A 26,489-nucleotide genomic window follows, 5' to 3' on the forward strand; every position below is an offset into this window, starting at 1 on the left:
TTCTTCCTCACACTGCCCCCACTCTTTTTGTCAGGGTTCTTAAAAGGATTCATAATTGCATATTCATGTGTGTGATTATTTAGTTAACATGTGGGTCCCATTGAACAGAGGAGTTGCCTGACTTACTTGTGTTTGCATTGCTGGCACCCGGAACAGAACCTGGCACAGAACAGGAGCTCAACACATATTTGTTAGGTGAGTGAATGAACTCACCATCCCATCAAGGTGCCCGTGGTCAAGGGAGACAGAAAGGCCTCTGTATCATGTGGGGTGGTGGGTGCTACAGGAGAGAGATCTTGCCATACAGATGCTATCTGGAAAAGAGTACAAAGCTTCCATTTCAGAGGAAGTAGCCCTTGAGGTGACATATTATAGAAGACTGTACAGTTGCGGTAGGTACCATTCACACTAAATAGTGCCCCCTGGGAGAGTGCAGCATAGGGGGATAGATTTGAGGGAAACACAAGAAATAACCCAGCACAGAGGGAAGGAAATCAGATGCGAGATGGAGCAGGAGCATATGCAAAAGTATGAAAGCATCACTTAGAAAGTCTGGTTGGGAAGTAGCAGTTCTTCTTGAGAGTGAGTATATGGGGAGCGTGGTGTGGCTGGGAGAGAAGACCCTGAAAGCAAAGCAGGAAGCAGATCATAAAAGACCTTGAAGGCCTTATTAAGAAGCATGGCCTTTCTCCTGCAGGCAGTGGGGAGCCACTGAAGGCTTTAAAGCAAAGGACATATTCAGATGTATTTGCTTTGAACATCTTGTTTTCTCCTTCCCCAGAGCCTCCACACAAGAGGTTCCTGAAAAGCTCCCCCCATCTTCCTTCTGCAGTTAGTTAGGATGTCTCTCTCTCTCTCTCTCTCTCTCTCTCTCACACATACACACACACACACACATCTTCCTTTCCATCTAAGTTCCCACTCCTTCAGATTTCAGGCTTACCTTCACTCCCTCAGGGAAGCGTCCCCTGACTACCTTCACTGCACCGGAGCCTCCCCACCACTCCAGCCCTTAACACCAAACAGTTCCCATTTACCGCACTCCTCACAGTTACAATTTTACACGTGTCTGTGATTCCTAGGTTAAGTCCCTCATGCACCAAACTGTAACCCTACTGTGGACAAGAACCATGCCTGTCTTTGCTTATCCTTGGAATCACACTGCCTGTCAAGTGCCTGGCACATACTGGGTACACCACCGTTAAGTGCTCTATGAATAACTGTTTTACAAAGAACCTTCTGCCTATTCATGCAGAGAATCCATTCGTAGAGTTGAGGCAACAGGCTGGAGGCTGAAGCTTTCTGGTAGTCTTGGGAGAGATGCTGAGTACATAGCATTGAGTCCAAGGAATGTTCCTGCCCAGTGCTCCAGCGGAAATCTCAAAGTAGGCATTTTGAACCTCTGCCTAACTGTAAAACCAAACTCTAGCGACTGTATTTTCTTATTTTCTGTTTTTCTGGGTACTCTGGGATTTGGGACCTTGATCCTAGAGAGACTGCCCCTCCTAGAGCTGGTTAATTCCTAGGGATAGCAAATGACTCCCTTGCAAGTGTGCCTTTGGTACACAAACAAACAAATCCAGAGCCTGCACCCAACCATCTCTTTTAACTAGCTCTCACACACCAAGTCAGTATTCCCTCTGCCCTAAACTACCACGGGGCCAGGTACCAGACAGATGAAAACCCTCCTACAGCCTAGAGGTGGCCAAGATTCTTCCAACTTTCCAATCCCAGCATACCTATCCTGCCTTGCCCATTCCTTCCCACAAAAACCCCAGTAAAGGCTCTGGGCCATCCTCTCCCCTCATCCCTGTCTGCCTTCTGACTGACCCCGGTGCTTCCCTGTGTGTCCCTGTATGGTGTGTCATAACTCCTATTTCTAGGGATCTGTGAGTATAAACTTCTTCTCTCGTGACAGTCATTTCCCTGTCTGCATTTCCTACTGTACCTGATTAAAACAAATCCCAGGTACACATTTTAACATAAAAAGCCTTTAATGTATTCAGGTGTCCCAGGGTCCTAACTCCTCAAAGATGAAACTGTGTGGTGAAGGTCTTTCTAATCCTCATGGCTCTCAATGTGGTATCTCAGAAGACACTCATGAATGTTTGCAGATAATGAACAGGAAGCTCTCTGGCACCTTCATCTCCTGAGAATCTGCTTTCACTCCCGGAATCAGGCCCAGGCGTGGAGCTTTTCCAATGGCCTTGGGACCAACCAGTTTTACAAATTATCAACATCTCCCCATTAGCTGTTGCAATATTAAATTGTGTGACTGGAAATGAATGAATAATCCCACGGGCAAGTGAGAGAGACCAAGTAGTGGGGATTTAATAACAAGTCCTGCCCTCTTTCCAAGCAGAAGGTCTTCCTAATTAAATATTAAAAATCTATCCACACAGCTCCAGCAAAAAATTGCTTTTTCAGCAGCATCACTTTGAGACATTTCCTCAAAAGACCCAAGTGCTGTGGGAATGTCCTCTTGGGGCCCCAGATGAGGGAAAAGGAACCACCAGCGACAAGTACTGCTGGGTGTCTTATCACATGGGTAAGATCACATCCAAGTGGCAAAGTTGGCATTTCAATCTAATTCAGTGTGGTTACGAACTGATACAACATAACAGCAGTTCAGAACATGGTTTCAGTATCAAGCAGACCTGAATTTGAGTCCTGGGTCTGCCATTTGCTAACTGTGTGGCCTTGGGTGGATAACCTCACATCCCTAAGTCTCAGCTTCTTTGTCTTTAAAGAGTGTGGAGCTCACAGGGTTTGGGGAGGGTTCTGTGAGATAATGTACATGAAGCACTAGATGCAGGCCTGGTAACTAGGAAATGCTTCTGAAATGTCAGCTACTGTTCTGATCAATCTGAAGACTCCCCCCAACATTCCCTCTGCCCCACAGTGTTCCAGAAAGGCCTCCATCAGAACGAAGGGCATCCTGTCCAACCCACGTCCTCTAGCCAGGTGTGTCTTCTTTTTTCTTCACAGGTTAGAGAGGAGTTATTAGGAGCTGTTTCATATCTTGGGATATACTCCCTGCCAGTTGCACTTCCGTTTATTACCTCATTTAACTCTCACAAGAGTCCTGCAAAGTAGGGATTATTCCCACCATCTCCCAGTGTTGAAACTGAGTTGAAAAACATAATGTGTTACCAAGGCTACAAGCCAGAAGCACTCCACCCTCACCTCTGGGTAGCTTCCTGGGCTCCTCCTCAGAGAAAGGGCCCCAGGATCTGGGCTCCACCCTACCCCTAGTCAGGGCTTCTGAGGTGCTCCCCATCTGTTCTTTAAGTCAATCGAAAAATAACCTTTTGGATTTCGTATTAGAAATCCTACTATATTACTTATTGCAGAAAGTTTAGAAAATATACATAAGCAAAAAGAATATAACAAATCTTAACCCTAACCCTAATCCTAACAGCCATCCATAACTCCAACCCTCAATAATAACTAAAATTTTTATGTATGGTATCTTTGAGATGGCAGATAGATAGATATTTCCTGTTTCACAAAGCCTGCTTTTTTTCCACTTCCAGGAATATAATCTGAAATGCGTATAGGATTTCCCACATTCCTAATCCTAGCCCCATGGCTTTCTACCTGCCTAGGCTTTGCTTTAGTTATTATTGCACCTCTTTTGCATATTTAACCTCTCCCTTTTAATTACAACTACCAGGACCTGCTTCTCCCACAGGGTATGGGTAACTAAAGTAAGAATAAAGGAGGAAGTTGCTTATGAGCTAGAAGTCTAGCAGTCCTGGGAGATTTTCTCCAGCATTCTAGTATTCCTGATGCCATGGAGTCAGATCTCCAGCCACGCCTGACTGGCCTTTGGCATTCTAAACAGGAATTACCAGGCTCCTTGGCATTCCAGCAGAAACTTCAAATATCTCAAATTGTGGATTTCATTAACTGATAGGAAGAAACAGACTTTCTTCTTCCCTGTCAACCATTTGCAGGGAACTAGGACCCAGCCTGAGGTCTCAGGCCTATTTGATTAATGGAGGCTCTCCATCGCAATGAGCTAGCAAGGAGAGGAAGGGCACAAAGCCATCAGGCAAAGAACTCACCCTGCAAAGCCATTCTCCATGAGGTCCTCACAGGTCAGAGGGGCCAAAGACATCTCTGTTCTCTTATGATTAGTATTAGCTCTCATTGGGTGATTAATGTTATAACTCCTAACTCTCCACTGGCTTCTCAAAACAATAAAGCCTTCTGTACTGTGCTGTTTGCCACCCTCAAAAACTATTAACATGGACTCCAAGACCCAGCACAATACAGTCCATAACCGCCTCACACTGCTCTGTCCCTTGTTCACCATGTCCCTGACTCCAGACAAGACACCTTCTCTCATGCCCTGGAGCAGGCTCTCTCCTTCCCATCTGGGAGTCCTTGGAGAGGCTGCTCCTCTCTCACTCTGCACATGGCCATCCCCTTCTTGTCCTTGGCTCAGCATTTGGACTGCCACAGAGGAGTCCAGTGGTGACAGCTAGGTCTGCCTGTTAAGTCCACAAGGCATCCCTCCATTGCACATTGCACTTCACTTAAAATTTTTTTTATTTTATTTATTTATCCATGAGAGACACACAGAGAGAGGCAGAGACAAGGGGAGAGGGAGAAGCAGGCTCCATGCAGGGAGCCCGACATGGGACTCGATCCCGGGTCTCCAGGATCACGCCTCAGGCCGAAGGCAACACTAAACTGCTGAGCCACCAAGGCATCCCCCCAAATTTTTTATTTGCTATCTGCCTGCACCCAAGGACACACACAGCACCCCTGTTCTCATTTGATTTGATTGGCTAGGACTGGCCACATGATCACACCTAACTTCAGAGGGGCTGGAAGTATAGGCAAACATGCACATGGAAGGAGGAGAAGCAGGAGTAGTTGGTGATGAGCACTAATGATCACCACAATGTCATGTTTTGTTTGAAAAAAAAATTATTCCATAAAAACAATATCACAACAAACATAACTAACACCAAATGCAGTAGACCAGACTTCTGGGACCATCTTCACAATGAAACAAACAGCATCTACTTACCCCCTCGAAATGTCATGTTTTTAACCACAATATTAAAATTATCAAAACAACCCATACACATAGCTTTAAACATATTTCAAACCCTAATGAGCTATAAGGTGAAAAGGAAAATGTGCCTCCTTGCCCAGTCTCCCCACCCCATAATCCTGTATAAGTGACGATTATAGACAAAGTATTTCAGGATTTGAGATGCCAGTGGGGAGGACTAGGAAGGCTTCACAGAAAGGCATGACTAGAAGCTGTTTGGGTTTCTTAAATGTGAGATTTAATTTTCAAAGACTCCTATGATCCAACTTAAGCTTTATGGCTTTGAGACTCATATGATGAGAAAAACCGCTGTCTCACAGCAAGGAATTTAGAAGGGTTAGAAATTCCAAGCCAGAGCTCCACTCTGGAAAGTTCCATCAAAGCATCACTCCAGGCTTAGTGGTTGCCACCCACCACTCCGCAGATTAAAAAGTTTCAGAGTCCTGTGACCCACTAATGGATTCACAAACTAACTCAGCTAGTTAATCCTTGTGCATGCATCCTCTTAAACTGCAAAAGCCTTCCTGGAGATGGCCACCCTAGCTAACAGAGTATCATGTGGGCTTTCCAGAGCTGCACCCTGCTTAGCCAAGCAGAGACACTCATTAGGAAACTCAGCCCCCACTCACCCCACCACGTGAGGAGAGGATTTGATTAAATGCCTTCAACACGCCAGGTACTTCCTCTGCAGTGGTTCCTTTGATCCTAACAGACTGGGAAGATGGGTGCTGTTGTGCCCGTTTTACCATTAAGAGGACTGAGTCTTGCAGGCTGGAAGTGACTTGCTCAGGCTCACCAGCTATTGAGCTGCAGAGCTGGGATTCAAGCCTGACTATTTTGATTGCAAAGCTCAGATTACTCCCCTTCTGCTGATGCTCAATTCAGCTACCTACTACCTTTCTTAACGATCCTGTAGAAACTGATGCCTCCCCTGACCCATTTCTCTCTAGTCCTGGGACCCTGCTTCGTTTCATTCACAACACACATCACCACCTCTGTTCACTGCTTTGTTCACCACCTTTTGTTCACTGCTTTGTCACCAATGCCTAAAAGAGTGGCTGGCACCTCGTAGGCACTCAGTGATTATTTGTTGAATGAGTGAATGGTGCTGTGAAAAGAACACTGACTTGAGTTTTAAGCCTGCTCTGCCAGGAATCCAATGTGTGGCCCTGGAAGAGTCCAGTTCTGCTGGGTTCTCTGGCCCCCAGCAGCCATATCTATGAAGTCAGAGGGCAGGATAAAAGCATCTCTTTGTAACTTGTATGCTCTGTGACTTATACAGCTTGTCACCCAGAGCAAAGTCTGCTGTAAGGGAAATAAGATTGGAAATGTTACATGAATGGCAGAGAGCTTGAGGCAGAGGAAGAGATGGGGAAGGGACCCTTGAAACTCTTTGGAGTCTTCCCTCCTACCACTTCATACTGGGCTCTGCAAATTCTCAAGTGCAGAAGTGCAAGAAGCTTAGAGTAATTTGGTCCCTGACTTGCCAAGACAGAGCAACAACCCCAAAGACACAGGATGAAGCCCAGGGCGACCCATAGGATGGTCCCTTATACCAAAAAACATCTGTCTATCAGTGAGATGATGAGATTAGTCTTTGCTCTTCTATTTGCCATCTTTTTTTATTTCAGAGAGGTCTCATAAGATCTCTTGAACCCTTTTCTCCTAAAATGGGAAAACTCATTTTTTTTCTTTCCTCTCTGAACCTCAGTTTTCTTGTCTGTAAAAAGCCAGACGTGTGCTGAAATGCACTGAACCAGAACCTGTAAATCTACCTCATTCTTGGCACGTGTGATATTAGCCACACAGAAGCATACATCTCAGGATACAACCTGAATCTGTACAGAAATCCTCTCTAGGGCAGCCCAAATGGCTCAGCGGTTTAGCACCACCTTCAGCCTGGGGTGTGATCCTGGAGACCCGGGATCGAGTCCCGCGTCAGCTCCCTGCATGGAGCCTGCTTCTCCCTCTGCCTGTGTCTCTGCCTCTCTCTCTTTCTCTCTATGTGTGTGTCTCTCATGAATAAATAAATAAAATATTTTTTAAAAAAGAAATCCTCTCTAATCACAGGGCATCCTCTTTACTCCATGCTGCTTGGGACCCCCAAAATGAAATTGTCCTGTTTCTAGATTATCACAAAACACACAAAAGTCACTTGGAAAAACATGGTATGGGGTGGGGGAAAGAGGCAGTTAAACTGGCCTCATAGAGGCAGGCAATGTGGATGAGTGATAATAGAGATTTGTCCCATGATCTTAATTCTGGGGAGGTAATAGGGAGTAGAAGGGACTGAGGTTTACTAGAGAACAGTGCCATGTCTAAAGCAAGCAGCCACTCCTCAGCTCCAGCCAATTGTTGCCATGTGATAATGTGATAATTCAGGCCTACACAGACATAAATTCCAATTTCTAAAGAGAAGCCAAAAAATCCATATTTTATGTGAAATAAATGTTGTCAAAATTCACATTTAAAAGAAGTGAAACAACAACTGTACCCTGTAGGCTGCCAGACTGTGATTTCTAAACTAAACTGTCAGACAGAATTAGCCACCGAATTAGCCAAATACTTCCCAGATAGTCTCTTGGCTGCTTTCTCAGGACTCAATGTATTTCCCATTTAGCTTCTTGTTCTACACACTTCTAGCAAACAATGAGCACTTAGTACCTACTATACGCAAAACGGATAGACATCATGGCAGGAGTGGGACACAAAATTAAAAACAAAACAAAAACAGGCACAAGACACAGTCTCTCCACCCATACCCTACCCCACCCCACTCCCATAAGTGAAATCTGCAACATGCAAGGGTAGATTCTGACACTTGCTCAGTGATGATAGAAATAGTAAGTGCCTCAGGAGTTTGGACAGAGAGCTTTCCCTGTGGTGTCTGCGAGAGCTGCCCAGAGGAGAGAGCTCTCAAGGCAGGCTTAAAGGGTGGCTGGGGTTGGGATCAGCTGATGACACGCTCTGGCAGAGACAGAGGACTGTGGCTATTGCAGAAGACCCCGGCTGGGTAGTTGTGAGAAATTGTTCTGGGGGGATCCAGGCTTCATCCTAAAGATCCCTCAGGAGGGAGCTGGTAGGTGGTAATGGGGCAAAGCTGATGGAAAGGGACCCCCTTATCCTGCCACATTCTCCAGGATGAAGAGGCTGGGCACTGGCTCTGGAGGCTCCTCTGGGCCTGACTCTTCACTTCTTGCGTTTCTATGCAGAATAGACAAGCAGGACAGACCTTCCCATGACAGCTTCTTGTGGGCTGTTTCCTCGGGGGTAGGGGAGATGCCTTCATGGTAATGATCTGGATCCTGAAACAATTCAGAGAGGCAGCAGGGCTCCGAAACAGGCAGTATTTCCTTTTTTTATGATGGTTTCATTTTACATTTTTATTGGCTCTCCACTGATTGCTCTCGGGCTCTCTGACGGGATGTGAGATGCGCTGACATTTATAGAAATCAATACATTAATAAATCACGAAGTTCATAATGTCTGATTTGCTTCTAAATGAGACAGAACTATTATCACCATAAAGTTGCACATAAAATATGCCCAATTGTGATGTATTGTATAGTCTAATCAAAGGCATTTGAGTGAATAACCTTTCCCCAAAAGAAGGAAACAATCAAAGCTGAATAACGTCATTAATAATTCAAGGTATGTCTGCCAAGGCTTCATTTATTAAGTGCACAGTTAAGAGGCTTCCGAGCCGAGTCCTGCAGATGACACCTTGCCATCTTCTCCCTGCCTCTGGGCAGGCAGACATCCGTTCTCCGATGAACTGGCTACAGTCCTTGCATTTGGCAGTACATGTTCCAGTGGAGGGCAATGTCCAATTCCCTTCTCCAGCTAAGAAATGGACCAAAACAATACACACTTTGACTGTCTGGATTATTAAGGGCAGAGGACATGGAGCCATGTAATAACTCTAGGGGAGAAGAGGCAGGAAATTTCCCAGTGATGATCAATTATTAGATCTGTTGACTTAACACTCCAGGCCCCGTGTTTCTGGTGTCCACAACTCACAGATGCTCAGCCCTGTTCCCTGGCAATCTGCAGACCAGAATCTTGTGTTTGCTTATGTCCACTGCAGTTAATACAGAATAATAATATTCCCTTTAGCCAGTTAATGTCCAACCTGAGCTCACAATTGGATGCTTTTCTGACAGAGTAAGTCACAAAACAAACAGATCTTCCTATATTAAAGAGGAACACATTTAATTAACTAGATCCATCAGAAAAGGCATAATCATTGTCTAGAAAATATCTACAGACTTGATTATTGGATTCTGCCTTTGAGAATCACCCTCAACACTTAACATCATGGACATGACACACAATTGGATAGTTGTCTCCAAAAAAAAATAACATTTTTGAGCACCTACTATGTGCATAGAGCACTTTACATATCTTATCTCATTTAGACTCACAACTACAAGGTGGGTATGATTATAAAATTAGTCTAATAACGATATACCTCCTAGGGACAACCAGATGATTAGATCAATCCTAAAACTATTACCATGCTCTCTGAGCTCCCCAAGACAGGTACTTAATATGAAGATGCATTAATACTGAATTCCAGCAAAAGCTCACCCAGCCAATCTCCATTATTTCCCTGCTTGTGTTATTCTATATGATGCACTGAACTTTACTTTCACAATAACAACAATGAAAAGGTTTATTTGGTTGGATTACAGGGGCTAAACCTACTTTATGAATTTGGTTTTCAGGCCCTTAGCACACTAATTGGGATAATTAAACATACACTAGCTATTCTGACATAGCAGCAGTAATATGATGGAGCCGGCTCATACCCACAGGCTGCGCGCTTCACTTCTCAAATCCACGTCCAGTGACTTCACATTGATAGCCTGGTGGGAATATTTACACCAAAGATATTAGAAAATGATATCCATCAGGTTTTTCTACCATCCCCAAATGCCAATTGTTAAACATTTACCAGCCCACCAAAGCAAATCCTCTGCTTGGAAACCCATCACCTGGCAAATTGCCGAGTTAGCTGGAAAGCAGTGAACTACTCTTCAAAAAGCAGGCTGAAAAAAAAACAAAAACAGGCTGAAAGATTGGCTTTTCACACCTTAGTCTGACCTTGATCCATTAAGTTTCCATTGATGAGAAAATTCTGTGCCAATCTTGGAGAAGTCCTATTTATGTGGCAATTTTACTTTTCCTTTGAGTAATTTTTTTGACCTCTCTCAGCACCTTCATATTTCCAACTTAAAACTAGCAATGCCCTTCTCTATGGATACTTCTACTCCCTTCTCCCCTTCATTTACAGTGAATTGACATGTTAGCCTCTCAGTCAAGAGGAGCAACAAAATCCCATTTATGCAATCCTCTTGCTTCCTACAGAAATATTCAAGACTCACTTATCCTGGGCAACGTGTCCCCCATCCCCAACACAGGGCAGCCAGCACTCATGAACTGGCCATCTCCATGTGCTGGAACTTCAGGGCAGTAGCCAGCTGAGACCAAAGAAGAGGTGGTAGGAGGTTTCCCACTGCCTCCCGAATGCCAGCTGGCTGTAGGATTTGAGCCTCGTGTGACTAATTGCTCCCTGGAGCTGTGGAGACTACTGGTGCCATCTAAGTAAATCATCCAGAATACTTTATTCAGATACAGAGTCCATTTAAACATCACCTAGAGATTTCCACCTGTGGCTGAGACACTATTTCACCGCCTGGCCAGGGGCTTAACTGGACTGCAATATTGCCATGGAAGCAAAGGGACACAAGAGTCCCTAACGTATGTGACCTTGCTCCTTGTCCTGAGACATCATTTAGGGCTGCCAACCCTGGGATCTAAATGATTTACTTCTTTCCTAGTAGTTTGTCTTTCCAGTCTTGTTGGAAAATGTGTGAATTTCATGCTGTCACACAACAGAGTTGTGATTTATGTCATGGTCTGTTTAATGACTTTGTGGACTTTTAATAATCACATTATATTTCTGGCAGTTAATCTCTACTACCACCACTTTCCAAGGTACATCTGACACTCCCTTTCCACATACCTCACCCAATATGCTGATCTGAAGGCCACATTCAAAAACACCCTTATTCTGAGAGAAAGGTCACAGAACTGAAATACACTATATATGGAAGAATTTTCAAGTCCATCTAATGGAAATAGCAGTACTCAAAGATTTTTTTTTATAGGACTCTTTTTTTCAGAAGATTTTCAGGACTGAAGTGTAAATGAATGAGAAATGTATAAATTCAATTTTGCTTAAAAGGGGCAGGAGGGCTTCAAGATTAAGAGAACAAACGCTTGGAGCAAAACATGATTTGAGTTTTATTGAAGCAAGAAGACTGAAAAAAATGTCCAGAACACTCAAAAAATCTTTATCAAAGCTCAGCTCAGCACTCCCGGGACTCATCGTTAAGTTTATAAAATTCAGAGCTGATGAGTTGTGTGTGCTGTGTGTGTCTGAGTGAGTTTATGACTAACCTCCAAGCCCTGGCTATAAGAATCTCAGCCTCCAGGATTATACTTCAAGACCAAATGAAACTCGTCCCTCTGTGCACACCATACCCCAGCTCCTTACCCTTGGTTCCATACAGGTGCCACCGAGATCTTCACTCCTCATTATAATGGGGTAAATTGTCAACCAAAAGATGGTGTTAAACTCATCCAGAATAAACCAATCAACCATGTTTAAGGAGAGAGAAAAGATCAGATTTTCAAATGCCAGCATGCCATCTCTAATACAGTCTTTAATGTAACCAACATAGTTTAGGCACACTGAAAATGAACCATTGGAAGCACTAGAAATATGATTTCAAGAGGCAGCACGGCATTCAATTTTATGCACACTGTCACCTAAATTATTTGCAGCTCAAGTATGTCATGCTCTTTAAATTTCCCTCTGGGTTCAGTTTTCACAGTGTCCCACAGTTTCAATATGTCGTATTTTCATTATCATTTGGTTCAAAATGCTTTCTAGTTTCCATGAGATTTCTTCTTCCATACATGGGTTTCTTAGGAATTCAAACCATGTTGTTTGATTTCCAAACATTTGGAAATGTCTTTTTTTTCTTCTTCCCTTGATTTCTTGTTTAATTCCACTGTGGGTAGAAAATGTTCTGAATAGGGGCACTGAGTGGCTCAGTGGTTGAATGTCTGCCTTTGGCTCAGGTCGTGATTCCAGGGTACTGGGATCAAGTCCCAAATGAGGCTCCCCAAAGGGAACCTGCTTCTCCCTCTGCTTATGTCTCTGCCTCTCTCTCCCTCTGTGTCTCTCATGAGTAAAGAAATAAAATCATAAATAAATAAATAAATAAACAAACAAATAAAAAGAAAACATTCTGAATAATTTCAGTTCTTTAGACTTTGTTGAGATTGGCTTTATAACTCAAGAAGTGGTCAGTTTTGGTCAATGTTCTCTGAGCACTTGAGAATGTGTGAGCTCTGTGGCAGTTGAGTAAAGAGCTCCACTCCTATCAATGGAGATACATTGGTTAATTGCACTGTTTATATCCTCTTTATCTTAATCGATTTTTTTATCAGTTGCTAAGAAAGGAGTTTTGAAATCTCCAGTTATGACTGTGAATTTGCTATTTCTCCTTTTCTCTGTTAGTCTTTGCTTTGTATGTACTTGAAAATTATATTATTTGTGCATACTAATTTAGAATTGTTGTATCTTCTTAATGGATAGTGCCTTCATGATGCAAACTCCCTCTTTCTAGCAAAGGTTCTTGCCTGAAATTCTACTTAATCTTATGTTAACATAGCCACGCCTGCTTTGCTTGATGTGTGTTTGCATGTTGTATCACTTTCCATCCTTTCACCTCTATCTTTTCTGTGTCTTCAGATTCACAAGCAGTACTGAGTTAGGGCTTGTTTTTTATCTGAAGTTTGTTGTCTTATATCAAAGGTTCCCTCTTTGTCGTTGTATTGCAGGTTTTACTGTGATGTTCTCAGTGTGCTTTTCCTTGTGTTTATCTGCTTGGGTTTATGCTTCTTGAATTTGTGGCTCAATCTCGTTCATCCAGTTTTTTAAATGATCAGTTGTTATCTCTTCAGATATTGCTTGGACATCATTTTTTATCTCCTCTTGTTTAGGAACTCCGGTGGCATATATGTAGAACTTTTCTTCACATCCAATGTCTCTTTTATGGGCTTGTATTTTCCATGTTTCTCTCTATGTGTATATCAGTCTGTATATTTTTCTCTTGACCTATCACTGAATCACTAATTCTCTTTCCATCTGTGACTATCCTGCTGTTAAACTGATCTATTTAGTTGTTAATCCTGGATAGTATGTTTTTTAATTCTAGGACTTTTCATTTACTTTTATAGGTTCTGATTCTCTAGTGGAATCTCCATCTTTTTATTTTCTTGAGCATATTTCACCATCATTTTAAAGCTCACTCTTGATGAATCCAATATTTAGATCACCAATGAATCTATTTACTATATTTTGTCTTCTGTCGGTCCAGTCTCTTAATATGTCTGGCAAATTTTCAATGAGTGGTGAGCATTAGAATACAAAATGTGAACACTATCTGGCTGAGCCTTCAGCTCGTGCAAGGTAACTGAGCAGGAGCAGATGAACTTAATCCAAATGGGGATTGGGCTGTTTTGAGGCTGGATTTCGATCTTTGAAAGACCTGATCTATTTCTGATGTGCCCTTTCTCCTAGAACATAGTCCTCTCCGGGCCAAACTGAAAACCTGAATGTTCACCAAGAACCCCCTCCTAGAAGACTCTGATACCCCGTTACACTGTGAGCCTGCCAAGAGCTCCGTTTAGCTCTGCAACCTTGGGGTACAGTTCTTGCTTCGTTTCCCTTGACCTCTGTCCCTTGGGATAGCTCAGGCGATTAGGCTTATGTCTATGCATCCCTCCTCTGAGACCCCTTGAGCCCTGAATGTCTTAGTAGAACTGATCCTATTTTTGTCTTCCCAGATTGGTGAAAGTTCTGCTTACGTTTTTGCTCTTAGCAGACCCTTTTTGCTCAGTTTCTCAAGCTCATTATCCATGCCACTTATAAATCAGCATACACTGTGAGATGAACAACAGCATTGACTGTCAGGCTCACCATAATGAGTTTTTCTTCCCTCCAGAATCACGGCTTCTAAAGATGGGATACCTTGGTAGCTCTCCAGTACCTTCAAACACAAGTGTTGCTTTTTACCCCTGCTCCCCACCAACCCCAGGCTTCAGGTGTCTTTTTGTTGTTTCTATGTTAATTTTTTAAAAAATTTTTTAATTGACTCATTTTTTTAATCCTCCTTTTCAAATTGTTCTCAGTGAGAAGTCAGCTCTGCTGTAGGAATGCTCACCATTCCTGGGCCTTTTGGCTTATGTATCATTGCATAGGCTATTCCCTTGTTCCCCTTTTCCTTGAAGATTCAAATAAATTATCACCTTCTCTTGAAGCCATCCCTGTCACCCCTTCCAATCCTATGCCTTCCAGGTGACATTCATCAAGAGCTTTTTCATTCTTGGCTCCCAAGTGTCTTAGCCATATCCACACTACTTGCTACTTGGCATGATTTACCAAGGAAGAGTTCCAGACCAGCAACCCATAGCATCCTATGAATAGGAATATTATATTTGGCTCATGCTGTATGTTCCCAATGTTAAGCTCATTAATAACAGCTAAGAATCAAGATACAATCTTTTAATTGTAGCAGCTCCTGAGAAAAATCTAAAGATCTGGACTCCCTGAACCTAAATTCTACATAATAACAACTGGCTGTGTAAGAGCTGTTCCCCTTTAATGGGGCAATAACTCACCAGTTCTCAGTCCCTGCTAGTCTCTCTTGGTGTATACCTAGCACCTGACTCATCTAAATTCCGTACTGACTACTGGTGGCTTTTGAGTTTGTGATCTTGGTCTCTGTGTGCATCTCCCAGCCGGTCAGAGAGCTCCATATGAACTGACAGTACATCTTTTCACCTCTTTCCAAACCCATCCCTGGCATGGCAGTGATGGTCAATACATATTTATAGATATACCTCCACAAAAATGCTACCAAGGTGTTTTTAGGGCTATGAAACTATTCTGTGGGATGCTGTAGTGCTGAATATGAGACCATTATACACTTGTCAAACCCATAGAATTATACCACACAATGAACTCTAATGTAAACTATGGATGTTAGCTAACAATATTTTAATCTTGGTTCATCAGCTGAACAAATATATCATACCAGGACTAAGGGGAAACCATGAGGTGACAGGCATGGGAACTCTGTATTTTCTGCTCAACTTTTCTGTAAACCTAAAGCTTCTCTAAACTTTATCTATTAGAAAAAGTAAATGAATGTAAGTGTGATTAATCAGAGTGATAAAAGAAAGCAAGTAAATCTAGCAAAATAAGCTTCTCCCAGGGGATTCAGGTCAGGACACAAGACAGAAATATTTATGAGTGGATATCTACCAGTACCACCACCTTTAGGGACAGCAGAAAATAAACCAATGCTGTCTGAGAATGTGGGTGGGAAGTGATCAAAACACACTTAAAGTGAAGGCTGGGCTGTATGACACACTCTCCATCAGGAGTGATGGAAGGAAAAAAAAAAAGGAGTGATGGAAGGACAGGAGGAAGTTCAAATAATGGCCCACAAAGGAAAAACCAAGCTGACCCCTAAAGAGGCCCCAAAAGACCAGCAGGAGAGCAGCAAGTAAAGCCCCCCATTTCCTGTTCTCTGGGACGTGGACCCGCCCAGCTCCATCGTGCCATAGCAGATCTTCCAGGTCTGATTATTTGTCTTATGTTTTGTATTCAGCATACCAGGGGACTTCACCTGCATCCACTCTGCTCACCCGTCCTAAGGTGCTAATCAGTTTTTTTCAACAGCCCACCCCCTACTTATCAAGCTCGAGAAGGGAAGAGAGAAGGAGAGAAAAGGGTTGTAGATTGTAAGCTCCGGGAGAGCAGGGAATAGAGTTGTTTCGTTCACTGAAATGTGCATAGTAGATATGTCATTGGTGATGGTTGACCAAGCAAATACAGAATCCTACAAAACGCGCAGATTCAAATGCCAAAGCGGCAGAGGGGAATAATGGGGCCTCTGTTGTGAAGGGTATCACATAAGACACTTTTCAATCAAATATGCGAGTACTTCCAAGGACCCATCCACATCCGTGCATCCTCTGCCCCATGCCATTCCATCTCTCTTCAGGTTGCATGGCTGCATGGCTGCGGGCATGCTCAGTGAGCCCCCTGCTGGGAGCCGTGGGCACTGCGAGGTGACCCATTGCTCTTGCCTGTTCAGACTGTGGGAAAAGAATAGGGAAAAGGTCAGCCCCAGCTCTGCTACAAGATCTCTTTGCATATGTCGAGCTGGATGGTGACCTGGACACCTTCAGAGTGCAATCTCCATGGAAAATAAAAGTATGTTTTGTTTTTTTGATGAATGGATTTGGTAAAATGTTTTCTTACTTTTTCCTAGACATCGCCTGGTGGTATTACCAGTATCAGAGAGGTAAAAAAGTTTAAACTAACTTGACTACTTTGGTCACATTACTTTCAAAAGAAAAGCTTCTTAATCAATTATATTTTGTAATTGTTCTACTCACTCACCAATTTTCTTTGCCCCTTGTTAGCAAACCCTACCTATATAGAAACAGTCGGAAACATTCTTTAGAGACAAGTTATAGGAAAAGCTTTGCTCCCACTATGAAATTGTTATGGTTTTCTCTCATGGGCAACAAGACATATATAAAAGCTCAGAGCCAGTTTGTGGCTCAAGTTAGTCACTGCTTGGAACAAATGACCTGAATTTCTAAGTTCTCTTTTTCCCCCATGGTCTTGACCTCCTAATCTACTCAACATTTTCTGGGGTGGTTTTTTCTTATTACTTTATCTCTTTTTATTTTATTACATTTATTTCATATAATCAGTTTTAAGTCCTTTGTGAAACAAAGTGGAATGTGTTTAAATAAATAGGGAGAGAAAAGTTGGTTGACTGGGTGGTAAGTGAGGTAGGAGAAAGGTAGGTAGGTGGGAGGTAAGCAGGCAGAAATCAGGACACAAAAACTCAAATGCCAATGGAGCCAGGAAGGTAGCATAAATGAGCTAAGTGAGCCACAAGTGAAGAAAGGGAGCAATAGAGGCATTGGCTGCTCAGAGGGAATAGCTACTGCTCAGCTCCTGTAAACTATTGCCTTGTGAGAATTTAAGATCAAAGTTGTTAGATAATCCCATTTTCCAAGAGAAATTTTAAAAATTAATTTTGTCAACCTCTCATCTTTAAATATTGTCAGTTAATTCCAAAAACATAAAACCCACCACATTTTATACACCAAACAAGACCAATCTTTGGGCTACATTCTATTTCGAGGGCCACCATTTTGTAACTTTGAAACTAGATGGATGATTATAAAATCCAACCCAGAGATGCCACGATGGAGAGACTATTTCCTAGTCCAGGGAGAAGGAGCTAGCAGAGGAGACACCTCACTAGGGAGGAGACCAAAGGCTTGTGTCCTCCTCCTACAGCTCATAGTCTAGGGGTCTGACTTGAACTCTGGCACAGAGCCCTGCTCCTGTTACTTTGTAAGGTTGGTTACAAACCAATTTGTGGTCTGTGTTTGAGGGAAGTGGAAGCCAGTATAGGAGCACTGGAAGCCAGATCTATAAAAGAGACCCTGGACTAGTTGGATTCTAGGTCCTGTTCTGTCATAAACTGGCTGTGTGACTCAGGCAAAGCCATTTAGTCACAGAGCTTGGAAGAGATGTCCTTAACATGGGCTCCACATGTTTAAAATATCTAATATTCGGATAGAGAGGGTAATGGTCCCTCACTCCCCAACACATACAAGGTTGTAATGGGACAACAGGCATGGCAACATTTTACAGACTAAAAGTACTTTACCAACAGAAAGTATTCTAATTTATTCTTGTTATGTAGTTATCGCCATAGTATTACATTTCTACGTTAATTTTGATGTCTATCATCCAAACTCAGTCTGACTTACTAACTGGCTCACCATTACTTTTAATTTTTTAATAGTAAAAGTAATAATAAGCAATATTTTCCCTTGCAGACTCTTAGCAGATCTCAAAAAGAAACTGTCAGGGAGGCTCCCCACCTATTAATTCTGTTGTCCTCTTCCTCCATCCAGGGAGCTGAGCGGCCCTGCTTCCTTTACTGGGACCACCTGGGCAGCACCCAGGGACTCCCTGGAGGTTGTTGGGAAGTGGGGTAGGTGCAACAGGAGGAATGTGAAAACCTCAGAAGCCCCTTCAGAAATCTCTTCAGAATGTCTTTACAGTGGCTGGAACCAGACAAAGGCTGGGAAGGGAGAGCAGGCATGGGGGAAGGGGATGCTGAGATGTGGGCCCTTCTAGAAAGTTGCCACATGTATAGACAGCTTAGCGTCTTCCATCCACAGGTAATGACACATGATGGTCACAATCAGCATAATTTTAGAAAGGACCAGACTAAAAGTGAGAAGAGAGTACATCTCACATTAACAGGGGAAAGTGTTTAAGGAGATTTTTGCTTCAAAATATTTCATAAAATCTTTGTTTATATGTTTGTGCATACTGGATTGTGATGTAAATTGTAGCTCTTCCTCTGAAACACAGTAAAACAAAAAAATTGGGAACCACTGGTTTAAGACATGCAAGCTATTTCCCAGCATCTCGAGCCCCAAAGACATGAATTTCCTTCAGTGACTGATGTTACCGCAGCCTGACAATTAGAAGGTGATGAAAAGCAAAAGCAAAGCAAAGCTTGGCAGTCAGCATCCCAATATTCAGATATTACTGAATCCGATATGGAAATTGATCCTGCTGCCCAGACAGCAAACAAACCATTTATTGATAAAGTTTATTTCTCCCTTAATGAAGTGGGCTTAATATTTGATATTTCAGTAACTACTTAGTGCATTTATAATAAAGGAGATGGTAAGTGCCGCTTATGAAGCAGAAAGATTCTCTCAAACTTCCGCAGAGACTTCCCTGATCTGGTGAAGAATTCAATCACAAGAAGATTAATAGAAATGAGACAACACTATAAAAGAAGTCTTTTTAGCTTCTGGATAAGTTAAGCTGGGAAATATATACCAGACACCTGCAAAAATACATCATTTCTTCCAAAAAATACATCTCTGTCTTCCTGGTTTACATTTTCATAGTTCACCTCTTCTCAGAGTTTTAAATATCTGTATACTTTTCAAAATAAAATTGCTATTAAATCCAATACTGGAGATTTAAACTAACAATTTTATTTCTCTTTTAAAATGAGCTAAAAATATATGTGAGTTTTCTGAATTAGATTTATGTGGGGAAGAGTTGTTTTTTTTTTTTAGGGAAATTGGCCCTTTGATTTACATAGAAATGCTGCAGTGTTTAGGTAATTACTACTTAACTTGTTAATAACAAACATAACAATAATTAAAGGCTCTGTAAGACTTACAAAGAAATCAGTCACTTGTAGCTATGTTGTATTATCAGAGTATCTTATTTATATTGAATAATCTGCCCAACTCCCGGGAGGATAAAGTGATACCTGTTGCCCAGCACATACGAAAGACAATCATTGGGGATTATTACCAAGTTCTTCTGTCTCTCCCTTGGAACCTTACCCAAACGTCCATTTCCTTAGGGAAGATGTCCAAGATACAAACTCACTTTGATGGATTCCTTTTGTATTGAGATCACAGTCTCAAAAGAAAAAGTGACAATTGGAGAGAAAATCTGGTAGCAAGAGCTTGGCACTGACTGGAGAAATGTACTCAGTGTTAAGCACCTGCTCACCCTGTTCTCTCAGACAGAAATGCAGTCTGTCCCCACTCTCTATGCTCATGGGATGTGACATGGTGTGTGTGTGCATTCTCAGCACCCTGCCCATCTCATCACTATTCTTGCCAAACCAGATTTACAGTCGTTCAATATATGGATTGGGTAATGTCTGCATGACAACAACGGGCAGAAAAGGTTAGCCGACAATTGATTCTTGATTGGAGTAAATTTATAGAAAGCGTCTGGCAGGAAACACTCATTTAGCCTTCTGGGATGGTAAAACATTGAAACTTCCACTTATTTGGAGGTTGTGATCCTTCAGGAGGCAATGGCAAATCTCTTGCTTTAACTGACACTTTCTCAAAAACTAGTGGAAAATTACATTACATTGTCATACTTAGTGGAGAAACACACTGCTACTTCAGACAACTGTTTTCTGAGCCCTTCAAATGCTTCAGAAGCTTTGATTTATATCAACTGGTTCCCATTTAAGTCATTTTCCTATTTAAGAATATCTAGTATATATTATAAAAACAACTCTGTAAAATACATTCATATTCTTGAATTAATATTTAACATGCCATAATTGGAACTTTTTGCTAAATCGTATTAGCTTCATCTAATTGTACCAAATGGTAAGACTTTGCTCTACGTATTTAATAGATTTTCTCTTTGCTATTTGGGAGCTGTTAATCATTCCACTCACTTACCTGTGTCTCTCTGGAATATTCAGATGGTTCAGGGGGGACAGCAAATTGAATATGTGAAGAAGTTACTTTGAAAAAAAGGGAAATGTTTTTGTATAGACTTATTTTTAGCCCATCTACCCTCATCTCCACTTGGAAGGTGTTTCTCTCCTGCCTGAAGCTCCCTTCTTGTGTGGCATCTGACACAGCTGGAGTTATGGCTAGACGAAGTGTGAGACAGAAGTGACTAGGCAAGGGACAGGGGAGGTGGGGGGGAGGGATCAAGGCAGAAAGGTCATCTGCACTGTGACCCCAGCCCACGACCCTGTGTCCCAGGTCACACCACCCACTCTTTTGACAACCAAGACTGTGGTCTGACGAGTGGCCACTGAGGTCAGCCACTCCAACTCCATCTCCTCTGGTTCCAGATAAGATTGAAGATGAGTTGGAGATGACCATGGTTTGCCATCGGCCAGAGGGACTGGAGCAGCTTGAGGCCCAGACCAACTTTACCAAGAGGGAGCTGCAAGTCCTTTATCGAGGCTTCAAAAATGTAAGGCCCACAGGGAAGCTGAAGGCCCAGGCAGGATTTCTCACCCAAATGCCAACAGGGCCCATTAGGGAGCTCTTCCATATATGCAGTTGTAAAAGAAAGGCCAATTCTATAAAGAGGGCATGAGAGCAAGATCACCTGGCTAGAAAGAAAGACTCCAGGCAAGAATGAGGCAATCTCTATAGATGGTAAACTGGCCAGTAGCCCAGGCACTTCACAGGATAGCAGGCGCGACCTTGGAGAAATCACCTTGGCCCAGCTTTTAGCCTTAGTATAACCCATTCACACTGCCAATATTGTCCATGCCCCAGAACTGCTGGGACTTAAGTCTGTGCTAACTGAGCTCACAGAGACTGATGTGTAAGCCTGAATTCCAAAGTATTAATTTGCTACATTACTTCCTATATTAAACTTCATGATAGCCTTGTCAGGAAGGTACTATTAGCCCTATTTTACAGGTAAGGACATTGAGAATCAGAGACTAACTCACCCAAAGTCATAAAGCCTAGAAGATGCTTAACCAGGATCCAAATCCAGGTCTTCCTAAGCCCAAAGCCCATGCTCTTTCCAACTCACAGTACCTATTCTCTGATAAAGCCTCATCATTTTGCAAAGCAGCTCCAGTCCTAAGGCAGGGTAAACTCCCAGCTACTCACTTGGTGATACAGAAGCATATGGGTGGTTGTCCAGTCCCTACTCATCAGGGATGATGAGGAAACCTAAACCCCAAGGATGGACACAGTCTCCTCCTTCTGGGGTGGGCCCCCATCCCCCCCACTGACTGTCTCCCCTTCATGCAGGAGTGCCCCAGTGGTGTGGTCAATGAAGAAACATTCAAACAAATCTACGCTCAGTTTTTCCCTCATGGAGGTGAGTCTGATCTTCAAAAGATCTTTTCCAGCTCCCTTTCTGGTGAACAGCCTTTCTTCCTCCAAGTGCATGCATGCATGCTTCTTATTATCTGCCTCCTCCTCAATGTCAGGAACAACTCAGGGTAAGATTTCATTCCCTTAGTATAAGATAAAGAATTAGCTACAGCTTGAGTGGAAAAGAGCTCTGAAATGGATCATTTTCAGGAGAGGAGAGATTAATAAAGCAATATCATAAAGTCTCCTAACAGCTCTAGAAAGCAGCTACTATACCATATGCCAGATGGGGCAACTGTCTCAGAGAAGTTAAGCAATTCACTCAAGGTCACATAGCTAGTAAGTGACAGAGCAGGATTCAATCCCACAAGCATCTGATGAAAAGCTTCTCTGTGTTGGCCCCACCATTGTGCCATGTGCCCTCCATTCTTTCCCTCACAACAGCTGAGGCAAGGTGGAATTTTGAAAGAGAATTTTAATAAATACCAGAGACTGTAGGAATAAATGAATCCATAAAGATGTAGGGAACATAAAATTGTGCATGTAAGTCCAGGTTAGCGAGTATGCCAGGCCCATGGCCACTGTGTTGCCATGCCTGACTCCTGAAGGAAGCTACTCTGGCTCCATGGGCCTAGGACATCAGTGGCTCTCCCCATGGCTTCCATGTGTTACATGCCACTTCCTTTCCCACCCCCAGGAGCTATCTCCTGCAGGACCCCTTCCCTGGGTCCTGATGAAATGGAGATCCAAGTGTCCCAAACACTTCTTGGACTCTGTTTCTCCTGGGCCTCTTTGGCAGCAGACAGGGCCCTCGTAGGTGTGGGGACTCAGGACAGGGTCCCTACCCAGGTTGTGGGGAGGCAGCTTCACCCCATGCTGGCTCCAGAATCACTGTTGTTGAGTTCTATTGAGCCTCAATCTCTTGAGTTTTGACCATGTGGCAGGCAAGATTTCATTGAGTTTAATGATGGTGATGGTGACATGGTGATGGTTCTGATGACATGACTATGTGAAAAGCTAACACACTTTTTCCAAAATTCTGAGAGATAGATCTTGCTATATCCCTTTGTAAGAGACAGGAAAGAGGAGCTCAGAGATGCTCTGCTAGATGCTTCTGGTCACAGAGCTACACTGGGACAGAGCTGCTAGCCAAGCCCAGGTCTGTCTGCTCCCTAGTGGGTGCTCACTCCCTGGCATTGCACTTTCACTCATGAGAGCATCTTCTGCACACAGTCGCCATGTCACTCACCCACCAAGAATTATCCATGCAGCAGGCAGGAGGGTCTTTCTCCCAGGATGGCTAGATATAGGGGCAAGGTCCAGTCTTTGCTCTAAGAACTTCCCACCTAAACTTCCCACCTAAACCCCAGGACAGTTACACAGGTCCCAGATTCCATGGTGGTTTGCCTTTACCACCTTTCCTCCTTCCCATCACCCCAGTAGCACCCTCTTCTCTTTCTCACTGTTGCCAAGGATTCTTTCTCCCCTCTGTGAAGCCCCAGCTCCTGTCACCTACCTTTCCTTCTGTGCCTTGCAGATGCCAGCATGTATGCCCATTACCTCTTCCACGCCTTCGACACCACCCAGACAGGCTCCGTGAAGTTCGAGGTATGCTTATCCCCAAGTCCTAGACACACCCCCCAAACTCTTCCTTCAAGCTGTGGCATATTGAAGGGATGGTTGGATCATCAGACATTTCAGTGTGTTGTCCACTTAACAAGCATTCCCTGAAGATAGGGGAAGAAGCAGCAGCTGCCCTTCCCCTCCAGGAGCTCAGGGCCTCAAGGGACTAAGGATAACAGTTTAATAGCTCATGTGCACATGGAGCTAACCACATGACAGACTGCAGTTGTGCTTTGCATGTATTAACTCATTTAGTCCCCACAGTAACCCTACAAAGTAGAGTTCTATTATTTATTACCAGTTTGCAGAAGAGGACAGTAAGGCAAAGAGAGATGGAGTGATTTTCCAAAGGTCAACCAGCTAGGAAGTGGTATGGGAGGAATATGAACTCAATTAGTAGAATGTACCACCATCCTTGGGATAATTGCAGGTGTGGAATTAGGCAGTGTCTACCTAGGTCTGGAGATATCAGCACATACATTCTTCCTGAAGGAGACTCCATCCCCTAAAATGTGGCAGGGTAAGGAACGAAAGAGGAGGTACTTTCCCTGAGGTTGACCATATCCTTCAGAGGACAGAGGACATGGGAGATATAATTCAGTGAAAGCAGTCATAGAGTCTGATCCAAAGACAGAGGTTCCACCCACCCCATGGCTTGGTGGTTAATGTCATTTATGCCTCTTCCACTTGTCAGGACTTTGTAACTGCTCTGTCAATTTTACTGAGAGGAACCGTCCATGAGAAGCTAAGGTGGACATTTAATTTGTATGACATCAATAAAGATGGATACATAAACAAAGAGGTAAGTGAGCTGAGGCTAGGGGCATGAAAGAACTACAATGAAGAAAAAAAAAAGAACTACAATGAAGGCATCTAATAGAAAGCAGCCTCAGTCATGAGGGTGAAATTGTCTGAATGAGCAAGGACCTGCTTTGGGGCTAACAGAGCTGATTCCTGGTGAAGGAGGTCACCTTTGACCTCCCCCTATTGTTCCACCCTGCCCTGTTCCCAAGTACTCAAGAAAGGATTAAGCAGATTCATTATTACTGAGTCACATGTATTCAATCCACATTCCAAAAGGGGTGTCAGTGATTTTAGTGTGGAGTTACTTTTCCCAGGGGAACTCACATTTAGCAGGTTAACAGCCACAACCTAAAGCTAAATGTTGGAATGGTACAATTGAAAGCATGGTCTAGAAGAGAGAGGGGAGATTTTTTGAGGAAGAGGAGACTACAATAGGATCATATTGGCCACAATCTGTTTTGCCTTCTAATAAAACCACAGAAGGGATGATGGCAGGTATGACAATCTCTAAACACATGACAAACGATTTCTGAATCTTCACTGCTTAACACTTTTACAGCTTCAAAGTACATGTGGTATCTAGACAGTGAAATACTCAAAGGTATATCTCAAAACTCACTTTGATATCCATTGTGTCTTAGTATCTCAGTTGTAGCTTGGACATAGCATCCTGCAACATCCCACTCCCTGAGCTTCTATGTGCCAGGTGCAGTGCCTAGAGCTACAAATATCATCTCCAATCCTCACCTCAATCTTGCAAGCTTCTCTATAATGTTCATTCAGTCAAGTATTTGCTCAACATATACTTGAGGGCTTATTAGATGTTCTAGATGCTGCAAATAAAGTGGTAGATGATCCCTTGAGTGTGAAAACCCTAATACCCACTAATAACAGATATGTTCAATGAATTCCAGTAAATGCATGTAATGGAATAGCAGGTGGCCATTTAAGGTCATACAAAAGTGAGAAGATATAAAAATTCATCTGACACATTACATTTTAAAAATCACCTTATAAAATAGTATATATAATATTATCTCAATTTTGCAAATAATTTAATGCTTCTATACCTATTCAAATATGATACTCCAAAATATTCCAATACTACTTTACAAAAATATAAAGAAAGGACCCTAAAGTAGGACTTATAACACAGTCTTCAACCTTTGTGCAGCCATAATTTCATCACTGAATAATCTCACTAACCCCGGCTCCCTCTTTCTTATCTGCAGACTAGACAAAATGGTCCCCATTTATACCCATAGATCTCTCTAGATGGTAGACTTAATAAAGTACCCCTTAAAATAAAAAGAAAATGTGGATAAGTAGCTTCCTAGAAAATATAGCTAGCTGGACCTTCCCCCTGGCAATCATTTGGAGATAATCTCTTCCAAATATTAGGCAACAAAAGTCCTGAGAGAGCAATCAAAATTGGTCTTTAAGTCCCCTCTCTTAGATACTCAGGAAAGAAACGTTTGATAATGTGGATGTGAAGGACTTATGAAGCCCACATTTTAAAAGAAACACGTGGATAGAGACATGTATTTCCTAGTTCTGTTTGTTGGGAGGGCCTAAAAGCAATGATGCCCACTAGCAATGAGGGTATCTTGCACCCAGACCTTGGTTTCTGAACACCATTCTCCAATTAAAGGACCCATCTCCTTGGAGAATTAATTGGGTGATACCAGGACTGAGAACAAGAAAACATAAGATCAACCTGGAGTACCTTGTAGTGCTATAAAGTATTGGAGTGCTTTAAAAAGGAAGGAAAGGAAGGGAAGGGAAGGGAAGGGAAGGGAAGGGAAGGGAAGGGAAGGGAAGGGAAGGAGGGGAAAGGATGATATGTGGAATCAGTTGAAGGAGTTCCCAGTCACCAAAACCGGAACAATTTGAGCAGCAAAATTAAAAATGCTAATATTAGATTATAAGCGATGAAATAAACATGCCTGAGTCCCTACTAAATTAAATATATATAATTATAGATTATATATATTTAAATAATATGTGTTCAAATAAATAATAAAGATGTATTCAAATGAATAATTGAATTCTCAGATAAATGAGGGACAAGGGACAACTCTTCCTTAAAGGAGAATTCCAATTAATAAATAAAGAAGGAATAAAGGAAATACAAAGTTAGCATTAGGCAAATACCACAGTAATAATT

At 42.6% G+C, this 26,489-nt stretch overlaps 1 protein-coding gene across 2 annotated transcripts in view; it reads left to right on the forward strand.

Annotated features, from left to right (window-relative positions):
* KCNIP1 (potassium voltage-gated channel interacting protein 1) overlaps positions 1 to 26,489 on the forward strand; it is a 337,230-nt gene that overhangs the window by 303,526 nt on the left and 7,215 nt on the right. For both annotated transcript variants that reach the window (XM_041750274.1, XM_041750275.1), the window contains exons 2-5: positions 20,905 to 21,029; positions 21,830 to 21,899; positions 23,433 to 23,503; positions 24,213 to 24,320. In XM_041750274.1, the coding sequence (XP_041606208.1) occupies positions 20,905 to 21,029; positions 21,830 to 21,899; positions 23,433 to 23,503; positions 24,213 to 24,320 (374 nt within the window). The remainder of the gene's footprint in view (positions 1 to 20,904; positions 21,030 to 21,829; positions 21,900 to 23,432; positions 23,504 to 24,212; positions 24,321 to 26,489) is intronic.

This window comes from Vulpes lagopus, chromosome 3 (assembly GCF_018345385.1).
Source record: "Vulpes lagopus strain Blue_001 chromosome 3, ASM1834538v1, whole genome shotgun sequence".
Classification (NCBI taxonomy): Eukaryota; Metazoa; Chordata; class Mammalia; order Carnivora; family Canidae; genus Vulpes; species Vulpes lagopus.